This window comes from Vanessa atalanta, chromosome Z (genome assembly GCF_905147765.1).
Source record: "Vanessa atalanta chromosome Z, ilVanAtal1.2, whole genome shotgun sequence".
NCBI lineage: Eukaryota > Metazoa > Arthropoda > Insecta > Lepidoptera > Nymphalidae > Vanessa > Vanessa atalanta.
In genome coordinates, this window is record NC_061902.1 from 15,123,671 (window position 1) to 15,139,793 (window position 16,123).

Genomic DNA, 16,123 nt, shown 5'->3' on the forward strand with positions numbered 1-16,123 from the left:
TTACAATCGTATAACGCTGTATTATTTACCATACATATATTTATTCAAATTAAATCATGTCGGTAGTCTCTGAAAGTAAGTTGATTGTATTAATGGTATATTGTTATGAAACAAATTACACAAATTTAAATAATAATATTACACATACAAACATGTATTGATCAATCAACAGTGTGATTCGAATGAAACTACGAGTAGGCGTAAAATTAGAGCAGCGATGGCAACATAAACACAAAACTAAATGTATAGATATAAGCGTGATTCAATCAACAAAAGGCGAAACAGAAGTCGTAATGGTAAAACAAATTTATTCACTAATAACATATGGAATGTGGAACATATATCACACAAGATGGATAAGCGAATTCAGTCGAGTCTTCAATGTATTGTTGTAAATGTCAAATTCGATAAATAAATAAAAGTCTATGGAAACAATCTTCAAATTGGAAATTTACTTCAGACCGTGTTATTGTCAAATGTTAGAAATTACGATCGATTACGAATAATAGAGAGAAATATTTATAAATAAATGATACAACAGAACCTTAACTTTTGTCCTACGTAAGTGTGTACTTGTGAATGGTAAAAATAATTATTATATGACAGAGATACATAGATACATTATCATGTATAAAAAAACATAATCATTTATTTAAATCATTAATTAAAAATTTAATAACTCATTTATTTTTTATATAAAAAAAGATCGTAGCAATAAATGGGGGGGGGGGATCTACTGCGTTTATTCAAATAAAATAAAACTGTACGTCGGTTAATTGTCTGTTGAATTATATCTCTACGTATAATTCCTACAAATATATCACTGGGGATATGCAATAGTCACATGCCAAACATGCTGGTAACTTTATATTCAACAAAGTATAATTACTGTTGGATAGACAACGTTGTAATTTAAGGACATCTAGCTACATCATCGCTTTCACACGCATATCTCTTGTCTCCTTCGAGTACTAATTATTTCTATTATTGAATCCAATTTGAATAAATCAATAGATTTTTGTGAATAAAACTTATTCATTTTTTATAAGTACGAATGTTTTTTTTTTTTTTTTATATATATAGAAATTGCGCGTGAAAGGCTTACAATAGGAAGACTACGTGAAGGGGACATTCAGAACGAACGACGAATTAAACGTCAATATTCGAAAGCACCCAACGTTATTTCACTTCGCACTTAAACGTCAATTGACGCGAAAACATAAACAGTAAATGATTAAGAGTGACGCAACGTTGAATGTTTTCTTATAATATTTTTACCCCCACAGCGTCTCCGGACACGCAGATAGGAAGAGGGCGCTATCCAGGCAGAATAAAACGGTATACGTATAACAATAAAGTTCAAATTGTAATGTTGATAAACCCTAAACTGAAATATAGCTGAATAAATCAAAGATTAAAGTTAAAGCACTTGCATAAATTCGATTTATTCAACTAATTCGACATATTTTAGGTTCGATAAACTTAGTGTTAAGAGTGCTTGAGTGTGTTGTAATATTTTGATATGTATTTTTTGTTTATTTTATATTAGCTGTAGGTGTAATAGTTTTAGTGCATATATGTTATATTATCTACAGGAGAGGTATATTTATTGTGTAAAATATAAAAATAAAAGAATTTCTTCATGCTTACAGAGGAGATACTAGGCAGACTTCTGATTCTACTCATGGCAAAGTAGGCTAGTTACATGATACTTTAACGTAACCTAGAAAGGTCTATCTATTTCTTACCACTGAGCGATACGATTGAATTTGAAAGACAAGCAACTTCAATTCGAAACATCTTTCAAAGTCATATATATATTAATAAACATCTACATATATGTACAATGGGAAAGATTGGAAGAAAGCGAGAGGTACTGTATTCGTATGAAAAGTAGGTATGAATGATCACGACGCAACACAAAATGCTGATAAACCTATTTATTATTATTGCCAAGTCAGAGTGAACGTATCGATTCTATTATTATTAAAGTTCCAATGATATGCAATAGCTGTGCACAGAACCTATGAGTGATGTAATGGACGATTAGACCTTCATCAGATGTATGGACAAGGTCCATGAAGCTATGAAAGTTATCCACGAAACATGAAATGCATTGTCGATTCCATCTCCTTTCGACTCTCAGATCGACCATGTTCAATGTTAATCGATATCCCTAAAACGGAAGACAAACGGAACCGATTCATTATGGCAACGATAATCGATAAGATATTCTGAAAGTTCCAGCGAGAGGGAAGCGACAAGTGGTAGAGACGATGTATCGAATGCGTCGTGCACATAGCGAGATGGAGCCACCTCGTCCGCTTGTGATGCTTGTGAGAGCGCGCATAGCTCAAGGGCAGCGTGAAGAAACCACCAGGCGTGTTGAGGCTCTCGCTGGACGAGCTCAGCGGAGCCGGCGCGACCCAGCCCTCCACGCTGAGGGACAGAGCGCCAGCGGGCTTAGACAAGGAATACGATGATCGTCGAAACAATACCTAACTCCCCATTCTTAGTAATATCGACAAACACACGAACAAAACAATAAATTATATCATACTACATTTTAGAGGGGTATTGTGGTTGGTTATTTGTTTGGATAACTGTTGAAAACGCTTAAGTAAAAAAATCTCGCTCACTTAAAAATAAACTTTTATTTACATCGTCTCGTTAATCGATAATCAAGTGACGAATCGATTACTCATTTCTTTTACACACATTTGAGTATTTCTGCAAAGGAACTGATCAGTCGGAACGTAGCTTTGTCTAGGCCCGCAGGTACCGTATCCACCAACTTCTCAACTGAACACATCTATCATTATAATACCCATTGATAATATGAATAAACTGTTGCATATTACGTATTAATATCATTTTGCACATTTTTATCGATAACAAAATATAAAACACTCGATGTTACGATGGATCCATTCAAATTATATCGATAATACTAAAGAACCATTCCTCTATATAAAATATGTGCACACTAATATTATATTACGTGTAATTTAAATATGTTAAAATCGTATAGCTGACTGTCATGCGTTAAATATTAATAAGATCCTAACATCTCTGGATATAATAAATACTAAAAATAATTATCAAATCACTGAATTAGCACGAATGTAAGTTTCACAGCAAAATAAGGATCACTACACGTTACCTAATGTTGTAATGTAATTTAAATATATTTAAAAATACACATTATATTATTTCGATAAAAAGCCCATATATAAATATATATATAAGTATATACTGTTCAATAGTCTGTCTATGTGACGTGTAATTTTGTCTGTGATACATATTGTACGAATGATTTTATAAAAATGATACTCATTCATATTTAATACCAAATGACATTTCGAAAAGTTCAACGTGATTAGTTATAATTGAATCCAATGATGATTTTCTAAAGCAATACTTATGTATTCAATACAACATTTATAATATTTCTGTCGACAATGGAGTTTTAATTCGTTTGTTGGACTTAAATGTTTTTTATCGTATAACAATATTTTTGTTTTCAGTACAATATTGAAATATTTGGCAGTTCAGGTGTTTTCTTTTTTTGAAACAAGTCAGAATGTTAGCAACAACTACACAAGATTGTATCGAATTTTTAGCAAACTACCAAAGGTTTCGTCACAAATTTTATCAACGGTGAATGTTGCCAATAATATTCACTTAGACAAGCAGCTCAAGACTACCCGCCTTGTCAAAACAATTGAACATTAGTATAATTTGGTTCTACTTTTATTTGCCGTTTTTATTATTAAAAAATATTTTTCTGTTTACGCTAAGCTAAGAAAAGAGTAATAAGACAGGGAAAAGTGTATATTATCACAATTGCTTTAAAAATATCATTCGGTATTTATCATAAAAATAATATAACTGTTGACGTTCCAATCTATTGTTAAGTGGACAGCGATAAAATCGAATATTAAAATTTATTAACTTCCAATCCACTTAACAAAATACATAATAAATATAAAAAATATCTATTGTCCGAAAAAGTGTATATGTGTTTATATGTATGTCACTATGTGTTAATTTACCTCAGGCTTAGGTCGGGACTTGCGCATCTGATGACTGGGCTCGGTACAGCCGGCACCACCAGGTATGCCATTGTCATGTAGTACTTCCATACTTGCATATAGCCGTCTCTTTCCTTCTCGGGCTTACGGGGTAAAGCGGGACCGCGAGAGAGTAGAGACGCACGATTGTCGTTTACCGGTCTGAAATAATATTTTATAAGGAAATAGATATGTGAACTTCTAAGCCTCTCGGTGTGTTATCATGACAGTTTCAATTATAAATTCGGGTTATTTTACTGCTTTTCATTAAAAATGTTATGAAGAAAACTTTGTTTATATGGCATTGAGTATATTACTCATATACTCAATATTTAAAAAACGCATCAATTTAATGTCGAAGTTTTCTTGTCTTTCGTCTATTTTCGATAGTAATTTGTGATTTTAGTAATGACGCAACAATCACAAATGCTTCAATGTTTACTTCCTCACGCAGTCCATAAAACAATAAATAGATTTTACGTACGCTGGTTCGATAATTGTATAAAGAGCGTGTATTCGTGCGTGCAGTATCGGCCACGCTTGTAACACAGTCGCGGGACACTGAGCCGGCACCCGACTTTTCTCGAGTAAACCGAATAGAACCACCTAGAAATAAAGATACATAGTTTAACGAACGTTGAAATTGAAAATATAGATTTACAATATTACAACCATGCCAATAAATAAAATCTCATAAATTGCAAAAAAGACTTCTGCTAGTAGGGATGGCAGAAAAATGACAATTCAATAACTTGAGTTTATAAAAAATTACCTCCCAAGGGTCGGCACCATTAGTAGAGCTCCCACTCCAGCTATTCTTCGAAGATGTTTCGTCGTGTTGCAGTCCTGTTACAAAATCGTGATTACCAAGATTGCTTTTACTTATGACATTTTTGTCATTTATGTACACATGGTTGTCAGCCTCCTGCTTCACCAGACTTAATTATAATATCATGTAACTTTGATACCAGATTCGGTGACAATTCAGACATATCCAGTCATTCAAGTGTAGTTGAGTAAAAATAATCGAACAACTTTATGCATTTATAATGATAGTACATACTTATTGTTCTTTCATCTAACTTATTGAGATCACATGATTGTATTGTCTTCCAAACCTTTTTTAGTATAATAAACAAATTATGATTTAATTGTATCCCCACACGTAGTTATCACTTAAACAGCGTTATTCTCTTTATGTTCTCCTTAGTAACAGTATCAAGACCAATTTTTAATTTACCTATTTATTAAAAATAATAATGTCTCGTGTTGTCCACCATAGCATTCGCTACGGTGTCTGTGCCAAATTTATAATTCCTCACTACTGGGATACTTCCGGAGACAAATCAAACTCAGGACTGGAACCCATAACCCTACGATTTCAGAGTTATGCCTATGCAATAAATCAGTAATAAATCCATCCATAGTCGAAAATATGGTTGTCTATATGGAATCTAATAACGAATGGCTACTTACCAGCTGTCCAAACAGCATGGCTTCGTTCCGCCACCCACACTAAGTCAGGTTGAGCTGCAGCCAGTAAAGCTTGCTTCTCAGTCGGTGGCAGAATAGGTAAGCACTTCTCAGTGAAGTACGGTACGTGTATGTCTGCTGCGTCTATGAGCGCAGGTTCATCTCTATTCAGTTGTAGCCTCTCAAGCAAGTACTTAGTTTCTCTGAAAGCAAAGATTCAAATTAAGTAATTGTTGAAATGAAATAAATAAAAACCTACGGTATAATTATTAGTATCTATTTTTATTGTTATATTTAAGTAAGCAGTCAAATGGGTCACCAGTTGTAAGTAGACACCAACGCGCATAGACATTGCCGCTGTAAGAATTATAAACCATTTCTACATAGCACCAGTGCAGCACCAACCATGGGAGCTAAGATATTATCCGCTGTGTCCAGCTCACTACACTGGCTCACTTACGTTTCCAATCGTAACACAACAATACTAAGTACTGCTGTTTGGTGAAAGGTTATCTGAGTAGGTGGTACCTATTCAGACGAGCTTGCACAAAGCTCTACCAGAAAGTAAACAAGTTTTAATAGGAATAGAACAATACAAATGTTGAAAATACAAAAAAAAATTACAGTTACCTAAGGATATGGACAGCCAGGCGCCGAGGATACGCTTTACCCTGGCACAGCATAACCAGTCCCAAAGCCTCGGCTCCTCTGATGATAGAAGCGAGAGGTTCAGGCTTGGGTGGCGAAGCACTAGGTTCACCATTCTTCCAACTCGTTACCAGTTGTAATAGCATTCGAAGTCCGTTTTCAACCAGTTGCGGTGATGTATCCTATTAAGTAATATTTGCTTTAGTAGCATCAAAAATTATAATTATTGGAGTGAATCTTTTATTCTTTTAATCTTCTAAATTTAAAGCCTTTAAATTTGAATTGCAACAGGTTTGTGTAATCATATCACAATACAACACATACAAAGAACTGAGTTGCATATTCTCTTGTTCCAATTGTCAATTGAATTTGGCACACATGCTTCAACACAAATACTCTAAACTATGATATAGTACAGCAGTATAACATTATTCTATGAGTACCTGAACCTCCTTCGCTAGGAACTGCGTAAACCCAGCGAGAACGTCTTGCCGCCACTCTGGGAAGTCCACAATCAGCGTTTGTAGACTTTGGAACGAAAGTCCTCGCAATTCTTCATCCATATGCACTGTTAGCCGACACAGAAGATCGACCAGCTCGTTCGGACTCATGCCTTCCGGTATCAACCTGTTAATAGAGTTAAATTTATTAAAAGACCGCTACTACATTAAGTAGTATTATATTATAATACCATGATATTGATAATCATAACGAAATTGTTATATTCAATAATAAAACCCAATTAAAAGAATTAAGTATTTTTTCAAATGTATTAAGTATAAAAAATAATACTTGCCTTGGTATTGCAGCAACACATGTCCTAAACAAGTCGATTCTCGGCTTCCTTTCGCCTGTATTAATCTCCTGTTCCTTGGTCACGTTTTGGGTATTCGTTAGCATCAATGGCCGTCCATAATGAGCATCTAGAGCCCTGAGGATTTCCACCAGAACCCGCCTTACGTATGGAAAATAGGCACTCATACCAATAGACCGAGCTGTCTCATCCGTCAACATTTTGTTAAGGAAAGTCTTCTTAACGCGTAAAGTATTCCCTGAGGGTAGAGTGCCAGATGTTCTAGGCATAGGCGGCTCCCCTTCTTTCTGCTGAAGGCTATCAGCTACGACCAGGAACGCTCGGAGTCCGATCGACATTCTTTCCGGTGTTAAAATGATTTTAATGGGTCGTCCCACCATTAGCAAATCAAAGACTATTTCTCGCATCGCAAAATCGAGCCTCTCTTGCGCAACGAACTGTATAATTTTGACGAAGATGTTCAATGGTGTGTCACGTGGTACAACCCCTTTGGATCCTTTCGGGAATAGTGAATTCACAATACTCTGCAGCCTAGACTGCGTGGCTGAGTTGCTCTCGCACTTGATTCTGATCATGTACACCCAAAGAAGACGATACAGCGACTCTGTATAGAAAATAACTTATTTTACTCAAAGCGCCACTGTTAAACGAATAAAACACTCATACGGAAATATGTTTTTTATATTACATTTTCCTTACTTAATCATTTTTAAATTACGTTCAGTGAATAATCTCAGTACTCATAAAAAAAAGAAGTCTGACAATTATTATTTTATAGAAGATATTATCCTTTTGGCAGTTTATTATTTTCATCATAAAATATAAAATATCTTAAGAGCTTTGCAAAACTATGCATCAGCATCAACTACTCAAAAGTTATTTGTTAGTTTATAACTGTCTTCCTTTTAAAATAGTTAAGTAAGCCAGTGTAATCACAGGCCAAGAGAACATTGGTCGCACAGTTTGCGTTGCATTGACCGTATAAAAAAAGGTTCACTGTTCTCACAGGCCCGATGTCATTGGGCGCTCCTAATTTTTTGTCATTTGGATATCTATTAAATTAAAAAAAATGTTTTCAATACTTACCAAGTGCCACTCTGCACATTTTAGGGTCCCTATTTTTTAGATGTGACAGGCACATGGCGAGAAAGCAATGCAGGTTCGCCAGGAAGAACTGCTTCTGGGATACGCAAAGTAGACACGTGACCAGCGGGAACAGCGCCAGGCGATGTTTGGATTTGGTGCTCGTGTCTAGTGTGTGGCTGTAGAGCATCTCGACGAAATTCTTGAGACATGGTACGTTTACTTCGTTTTTCACGGTCTGGTGATAAGACAACAATATAAAGAATAGATCACAATAGCACAGAAACTTCTCTGTGTTTTTAATAAATGACAACAATCCATATTTTCATTACATTTAGTAAATTAACCTAAGTTTCAAAATCATGTCAAATACATTAAAACTTTAATCCTAATCAATTATAATGAATTCGCATTGTTAGTACTTACCGCTGCAACTGGTACAAGTATCTCAACGAATAGTCCGGCCAGCGCATGCCGGATATCTTTGTCCTTAACTTCGAGGAAGTACTGAGCACATTCTTGCAAAAATTGAAAGGACGCCTCGAATTCCTCAATTGGCACCATCTTGACTCGAAAGAACTTCATACCCATTAACAGGGATATTATACTTTGTGTTGTGTGAGGTGATGGCTCGCGGCTTTTTAGCTCCTATATGAGAGGAAATATAAAATAATAATATATAAGCTATAATTATCAAATTATATAAATTACAAATGAGGTGTAGAATTTTATTTATAATATTATCAAATCTAATCCCTTTGTTCAATATAGAAGCATTACATTTATTTATTGTATGTCAAATACAACCAACGGTTCGGGAAAGTAAGCACCCTGATCTACAAAGAACCGAAAGAAGAGAAACTCAGCAGGTTTATTTTTTGTCCAATTGTAATTATCAAAAAAATAATAATCAGTGCTATTTTCAATTTTTTATGCACTAATGATATATGCGAAGCCTTCGTATGATAATTATACTTAAAATTTTCTTATTTTTATGATATGATTGGAAGAGTAATTTTTGATTCAAATGAACGTTAACAAGGAGTGATATGGCATCACATTAGTTAATTATGTAAATTTAAAATTATGTAAAGCCCAGAATGAAGTATTTTCAAACAATATTTATTATCACAAACAATCCACACACCTTTAATTCTGCTGTGAATCGTTTTCGCACGGAGGCAAAACGTGACTGAGCAAGCACGCCAATAACTTCTGCGTATAAATCAGCTATGATGTGCACGTTAGCTGCATTCGGGTTTGACTGCAAACTGGAACAATAAATAATAACATCTGACAATCTGATCGAGGAATCGGTATACTTTAGCTAATAATAACTTGATAATATTAGTATGGATGATACCAATAGATTTCCAACTTTATTTAGTCATATTTCATTATCTAACATACAATATAAAGCTAGATGTTTGTTTGTTTTAATATGATAGCTCAGGCGGTACCAATATTATTTGAAAGATGATTCTATAGGTTGAAAAGTGAAGATTATAACATGAAACCACAGGAGCAGCTAGTTAGATAGTATTTAACAAATTCGTACCCTTCTTTATAGTTGAATCGCTTGAAGGCCACATTCTCTATGTACTGCACGAGATCTTCATGACCCGGGTGGAAGGGCAGCTGCCGCAAAACCTCAATCAAGGCCAGACAGAAGAGGAACTCCACGGCCAAATCTCGCCGCTCCGCCTGGAGCTCCTCACAACTCCGTTCAACTTGCTCGGTTCCAGCTCCACTGCCTGATACTATGTAGATTATGCTGAAATTAAAAAAAAATACTCAACTTAATCTGTTTATATTGTATTGTTTTTTTTTTTATGCGACCTCTTTAAATAACCCCATAAATTATGTCTCGTCGATTTTTATTGTCCACTCTTACATTTAGTTATTGATAGCTCAAAAATATTTTTTTTAATCATTGTTTTATTTGTAAGTACTTTAAATTCTTACATTTCAATATATGTTATTTGGAGTCTCTTTGATGGTTATCATTAAGACTGCAATATTTTACTCACCTTTTATTTCTCAAATCTTGATGAGGTTTTTTGGCTTGTTCATTCAGTTGTGGCGACTCCGCCATCTGCCTCTCCAACCAGCCGAACAGGGCTCGCAGCAGAGACGGAAGGCAGTGTTCTGCTACTGTACCAAATGCAGAGAGTATTTGATCTAGCTGTGGGTCTTCACCTCTCTGCAGGGTCTTGTTGAGTGGCTTTTCCTGAGAAAAAAATAAAACATTATAATTCGACTCTTTATTTTATTATTTAAAATTTGTTATACTAAAAAAGCAGTTGTTATTGTATAACTATAAAATTATATTCTTTAAAATTCAATAGTATAATGAAAATAAATAAATTACTGTAAATATACCAAAGGCTCAGCCATAACCGCTTCCATCTTCCTCTCAGCCTGCACAGTGAACTCCGTGAAGAGGAGACGCATTACATACTCCCCTGGTCTTAGATCTGTATCTGATGTAGGAACGAAGACACCCTTGTTGGGACCCCATGGGAGCATTGAGCCTAGAAAAATTATTTTTTTCCTAATAGTTATCGATTTGTATGTCATTATGTACTTTAAAAGTAAGTCATATAAAAAAATTATATTATTATAAATACAATTTGTTTTCTTAATGTTATTAAATTACAGCGTGTAAAATCTATTAAACATTAGACTCTATAGGCATGTTTTTATCAAACACTTGTACACAATATAAGTATTCATCCTTTTTCCTGTTTGTATTTTCAAATATATAAAGATGAATTAATAGTAGGTATTATTAATTTTTAGTTATAATTGAATAATATTGTGTTTACATGTCACTCATTGGTAATTTTATACATACATAAACTTATTTGAAGAACTTATGAAATCAAAAATGTATTTTTCGGTTAAAACTAAATTTGCCACTTTGATTTACCCAATTAATGAAACCATGTAAACTCCTACCTCTTGTAGAAACTAAAGATGCTAAAGTACTGCCAACCGCTCGTACATCGGCAGTGGGCCCGAGGGTCTTGTCAAGTGAATTCTGCGTCTGGTCCATTGAGCCAGTTTCAGTGTGGTTCAACATATTGTCTATTGTATCGTGACGTGGGGGCTCGGACAGCACACTGCCGTCCGATTCCGCCTCGCTTGATACCATAGAAGAAGGAGCTTCTTCAGTGCCTGATGCTGAGAAAGTAAGGAATAAAAAAATATATAATAAAGAAAAGATAAATGTTTACTTAATACACTTTTATAATTTCTACCTATTAGACATAACTAGAAAGATTAAATTTGCGCAGATCAAAACATTTATTTTTTATGTGTATGTTAAGGATATTGTAATGATGCTCATTTTTTTCATGGAAAATCACATTAAAAAAATGGGTTAGTGTTTAAATAAATTAAAATGATTATAAAATACCTAACACATACAAACCTGATGCATCTTCGGGGTGGCCGTCTGAAGGTATTGTACTCAAAGAGTCGGATTCCTCCGAGGTCATCATATTGTATATGCAAATTATTAATCAGCTAAGATGGGAATATGGTTGATTTGTGATTATGTCACTAAAATAGAAAAAAAAAATACAAAACACAGAAATAATAATACTAAAAATGTGAATAATGGATATGAGATTGAATGAAGTGTTTGTGATAAAGAAAAAATAAGCCAGCTAAAAATAGCTTTTAACATGAATTAACTATGAATTATAATGTGACAAAATAGTAGTCCTGGTACTAAGGCATTGAAACCAGGTCTTTTGCATCGCATATAAATGGACTGTATTGTTAAAAAATCTGATAAGAACTTAGTATATATTGACTTATATCTTTACGATGTTATCAACCTGGGAAACAAGCCTTTGTTGAATGAACTAGTGTCTATTAAGTGATTCATGATATTCTAGGAAGCATAACAGTAACATTGGGTCGGCTTCGCGTTTTACCTTTAATAACATCATTAAACAAGACTCCCATCTGCAACATTGTTCCTAGAAGAATTTAAAGAAATTTAACTTAAATAATAATAGTATGATTAAAAATGAGACACAAACTTCAGTTAGCAAAAAATATACATATGCTTATATTATATTAAAGAAGATATTATTTTAAAAGGCATGTTTTTTTAATATTTACTTTTGGAAGACAGAGTGACACATTGTTTACCATATAGTTGATAAAAGAGCTCAGAATTATTATACATATTTTTTTAAAAGGCATAATCTTATAAATCTTTTTGATAAGAATGTTAGATCTACTAAGTCTCTCGCTGGTTCTTCTCAGTATTACTTATAGTCTGAGTAAGTGGAAGCTATAACAAAGATTTTTTATGACTCAAAAGTGTTTGAGTTTGTTTGTTAGTTTGAACGTCTTAAAATTAAGAATGTTTTGCTGTCAATGGACATGACAATGCAAACAACGGTTTCAGAGATGTCATGTGCCCTGATGATATTGGGCTAGTCAACCTTCAAACCCAAACAAAATTACAAAGACTTTTTTTTATGAAGGTCAAAAAGTGTTCTTGTTGTTAAATATATGTTTAGTGGATGGTTCTTGGTCATGGAACCGTGCAAGCTTGTATAGTCATACTATAGAATCAATCAAATATTATATGCAATGCTATGTCATTAAATATGATATTTTTTTGTAGTCGATATTAATAAGAAATATGTGATTCAATTTGTCTCTCTGCTTCATTTACATAATAAATACTTGATAATATTCTTGGATTCAGATTATAATATACATATTTATAGTTAGCATGACTTAGGCACACATATATTTGATGTAGAGGAAAAATAATAAAGTAACAAAGTAAAAAACTATTTAAATAACAATAAAATTCGCCTTGCTAAATTAAATAAATTAAAATATAACATTGTACAGCTTTACATACATTTCATAAGTCTTACAATTACAAGTTTATCATTTGAACCAAGAATAATGTATCCACTCATTAACTCGTCTCATCCGATTCACAAAGAAGGGAGAGAAATATAATATAGTTTTATGTAATTTAGACAAACAAGTTTGATATTATTACATAAACAAATAAATTAATTCTAACTACCACATTATGGGACATTGGCAGAATATCGGGTCTCAAACACAAGTTGAATTGATTTATTGATAAATAATGAAAACTATAAAATTCAAATATTATAGGAGAGTAGGACTTCAGACTTGGCTATGTACTTTCAATGAAAAGAAGTTTTGCAGATAGTGACAACCTAATGGTGTATGTGACTTATGTATTCAAATGATTGGTATTATTGGTTTTGGACACAATGTTAATCTATGAATGATAGGTACTATAATTACCATATAAATGCAATTTATGTAATTATTGCAATATTCGAAAAGGTTACACAACTATGTTGTACATGCTAAATAAGGATATTGTCACAAAATCTAGAATTGATACATTCCACTAGCAATTAATATAATTTAAAATTAAACAAAAAAATATTAAAAATCGCTTTGCAATTTACACAAACATACAAGCATCAAATGATAATTTTAAATAAATAAGTCTTAGATATGTAAAATAGAAACAAAACAGTTGCAAAACTGTTAAGATTAATTCATCAGTATGATTCATTGAAATAAATTATTGTCATTTGAAATGATCATACAGTACACAGCTTATGGCCATATTATTAGTTAATATGTGTATGACTTTATACTAGCTCAATTGTGTCTCAATAAAGCTTGTTTATTTCAATACTATTTTTAGTTCGCATACACTTATTGTATATATCTTTGTCATTTACAATAAAATATCATGAAATAAACTCAAATCGAGTTATTTACAATACAAATATTATCAAACAAATTATTTTACTAATATTTGACACACAATAACGGAAAACGTAAAGTAAGTTATTGTTGATAACAGAAGATTGTTTTGATAAATTATACTATGATTCTTTTGTTATATTTTGTTTGATATATTTTATAAATTAATTAAACCACTAACAGATGTGACGTTAGTGTCACAAATACAAGAGATAAAAAGTAATGAGAAACAACAATAATAAGCAAACTTAACGATTAACGAAGAATAAAATCAATACACATTATAATAATTGAAAAACAAAATGCGTTTAAAATACCTCGGTTTTAGCTCGGCATTAGTCCTGCTATAACTCGAAATATTAACATCTTGTTCAAACAAATAAAACAATCAGGTACAATAAAACTAAATTTTATCGAATTTTCCACAATCACCCCGTCATTGGCAAATTAACTGTTTTATTAAGTTTTTGATAGAGATTTTAGCATTTATTTGACACATAGGTTTATACGACCAAGTTACGTATACGCATTACTTTAAGAACTTTTTAAGGTCACTATACTATGGAATTAAATCGATTTATATTGTCTATGACGATAAAATAATACGCTCCAGTTCAAGCAGTCTCAAAAAAATCGAAATAGCTCTTTTCATTCATATCACATTTAAAGTAATTAATCACTATAGTAAAAACCTAATATGTGCATATATATAATGCATATATATTAATATATAATGCATTTTAACTTGAAAATATATTTCCTTTAAAAAGCAATTTTAACTTGAAAACATATTTCCTTTAAAAAATATTGAAAACAAATGTATAATATTAATGATTAGTCTGTATTGAATGTTAATTTAATTGTAGATCTAAAAAACCATCGTACATTTGTTATCTATTTACTCTCTAAGTTGGATTTGTTAACGAAAATTATTTTTTAATAATTCCACGATTGAAATGTCTCTGGCATACATGGGGACCGACAACAAAAATATAAAAACAATCTAGCAATACTAATTTGAATAGTGAAGACTAATAGTGAATAACGTTGGTTATCATAATCTTAGATATAATAATTATTTCCATTCTTATTGCATTCCATCATTTCTTCAAAAACGGACAGGGAATCAAAAAAAGCTACGGAAACATTTTCACTATTCACAATCCTATCGACATCGATGAGAACGGGCCTAGGATGGAGGGATGTCAAACGTCAACGTGACGTTTAACATTTCATTTTGTCATACAATTCCTTATTGTATGCTTCGATTTTTTTTTAATGAGATTTATACAAATATTTTTTAACTATAAATCTGATGCAAAATTTTAGGGAAATGCATAAATGACAGAAAATTTTGTTTCGTATAGTAATGCAAACCATTAACATGTATGTTGCATGTATCATGTAGGTATATTATTGCTATTATGTCCCAGAAGGCGTTGAATTGCATGGTACAAATAAGGTGTTATCCTGATATTATTACTATATAAGTAATTCTGACTCTGATATAGTACATTGGTTTAGTGTCAACAACTAACTATAAAACAAAATGTATCAAGTTTACTAATCCAGACGCATAGGTTTGTCAAAAGTAAGATATATGTAAAAAAATGCCTGGCACCTTTAGTTACTTTCATAGTATAATAAGATCTTATGACAATTTACTTTGTCGGCAGCCGATATAAATAGGTTTTTTTCCTAAAGAAGATGTTTTTTCGCGGAAGGACGAAAGTCCCAAAGAAGTAAATTTAAGGAAGTATTGACTGTTGCTTTTCTGTATAAACTTGATAATTTCATAAAATATAAATTACTTTACGTATAAAAAATTTGAGCTCACGTAGGTGTGTGCTTTTCTCGATATGTCAACACTCAGCAGTTTCGCAACATGAAACCGAATATAATATTTCAAGTCCTTTGGTTAGTGTTTTTGAAATTATAAGAAATGTCCAAAATTACGTTGCAGTGTTAGTAAAATAAAGATCGCCATATTGAAATATCGTTTGCCTTGCTGAGCTCACCAAGCTGTTTATATGCCAATTTGGCTTTACCTTCCAATTGACTGCGAAACTAAATGAGGTTCGAAACATCAACGCCAAGTATTCCGATAATAGCTGTAGCACCAATGGACATATTCTTGAATCCTGGAAATACGACGAATGGTGGCTTTTAACATTTAACTTGCCTTTTTAGTTGAATTGAACTAGGTTCCGACTACACTCCGAGTTTTTGTTTA

The 16,123-nt window shown here is 32.7% G+C and overlaps 1 protein-coding gene across 3 annotated transcripts in view; it reads right to left on the minus strand.

The window, feature by feature from the left end:
* Positions 1 to 14,394, minus strand: part of LOC125075804 (protein furry) — a 112,568-nt gene extending 98,174 nt beyond the window's left edge. The window contains exons 1-18 of one of the 3 annotated variants that reach the window (XM_047687572.1): positions 14,208 to 14,394; positions 12,039 to 12,083; positions 11,528 to 11,658; positions 11,053 to 11,277; positions 10,474 to 10,625; positions 10,122 to 10,321; positions 9,650 to 9,865; positions 9,239 to 9,362; positions 8,518 to 8,739; positions 8,095 to 8,329; positions 6,991 to 7,612; positions 6,638 to 6,821; positions 6,177 to 6,376; positions 5,550 to 5,749; positions 4,846 to 4,919; positions 4,558 to 4,679; positions 4,056 to 4,235; positions 2,317 to 2,439 (exon numbers count right to left, since the gene is read on the minus strand). In XM_047687572.1, coding sequence (XP_047543528.1) covers positions 2,317 to 2,439; positions 4,056 to 4,235; positions 4,558 to 4,679; positions 4,846 to 4,919; positions 5,550 to 5,749; positions 6,177 to 6,376; positions 6,638 to 6,821; positions 6,991 to 7,612; positions 8,095 to 8,329; positions 8,518 to 8,739; positions 9,239 to 9,362; positions 9,650 to 9,865; positions 10,122 to 10,321; positions 10,474 to 10,625; positions 11,053 to 11,277; positions 11,528 to 11,597 — 3,149 coding nt within the window. In that variant the 5' untranslated portion in view covers positions 11,598 to 11,658; positions 12,039 to 12,083; positions 14,208 to 14,394. The remainder of the gene's footprint in view (positions 1 to 2,316; positions 2,440 to 4,055; positions 4,236 to 4,557; positions 4,680 to 4,845; positions 4,920 to 5,549; positions 5,750 to 6,176; positions 6,377 to 6,637; positions 6,822 to 6,990; positions 7,613 to 8,094; positions 8,330 to 8,517; positions 8,740 to 9,238; positions 9,363 to 9,649; positions 9,866 to 10,121; positions 10,322 to 10,473; positions 10,626 to 11,052; positions 11,278 to 11,527; positions 11,659 to 12,038; positions 12,084 to 14,207) is intronic. The other 2 variants (XM_047687573.1, XM_047687574.1) reach the window with 2 other exon arrangements.
* Between the last annotated feature and the right edge of the window lie 1,729 nt (positions 14,395 to 16,123).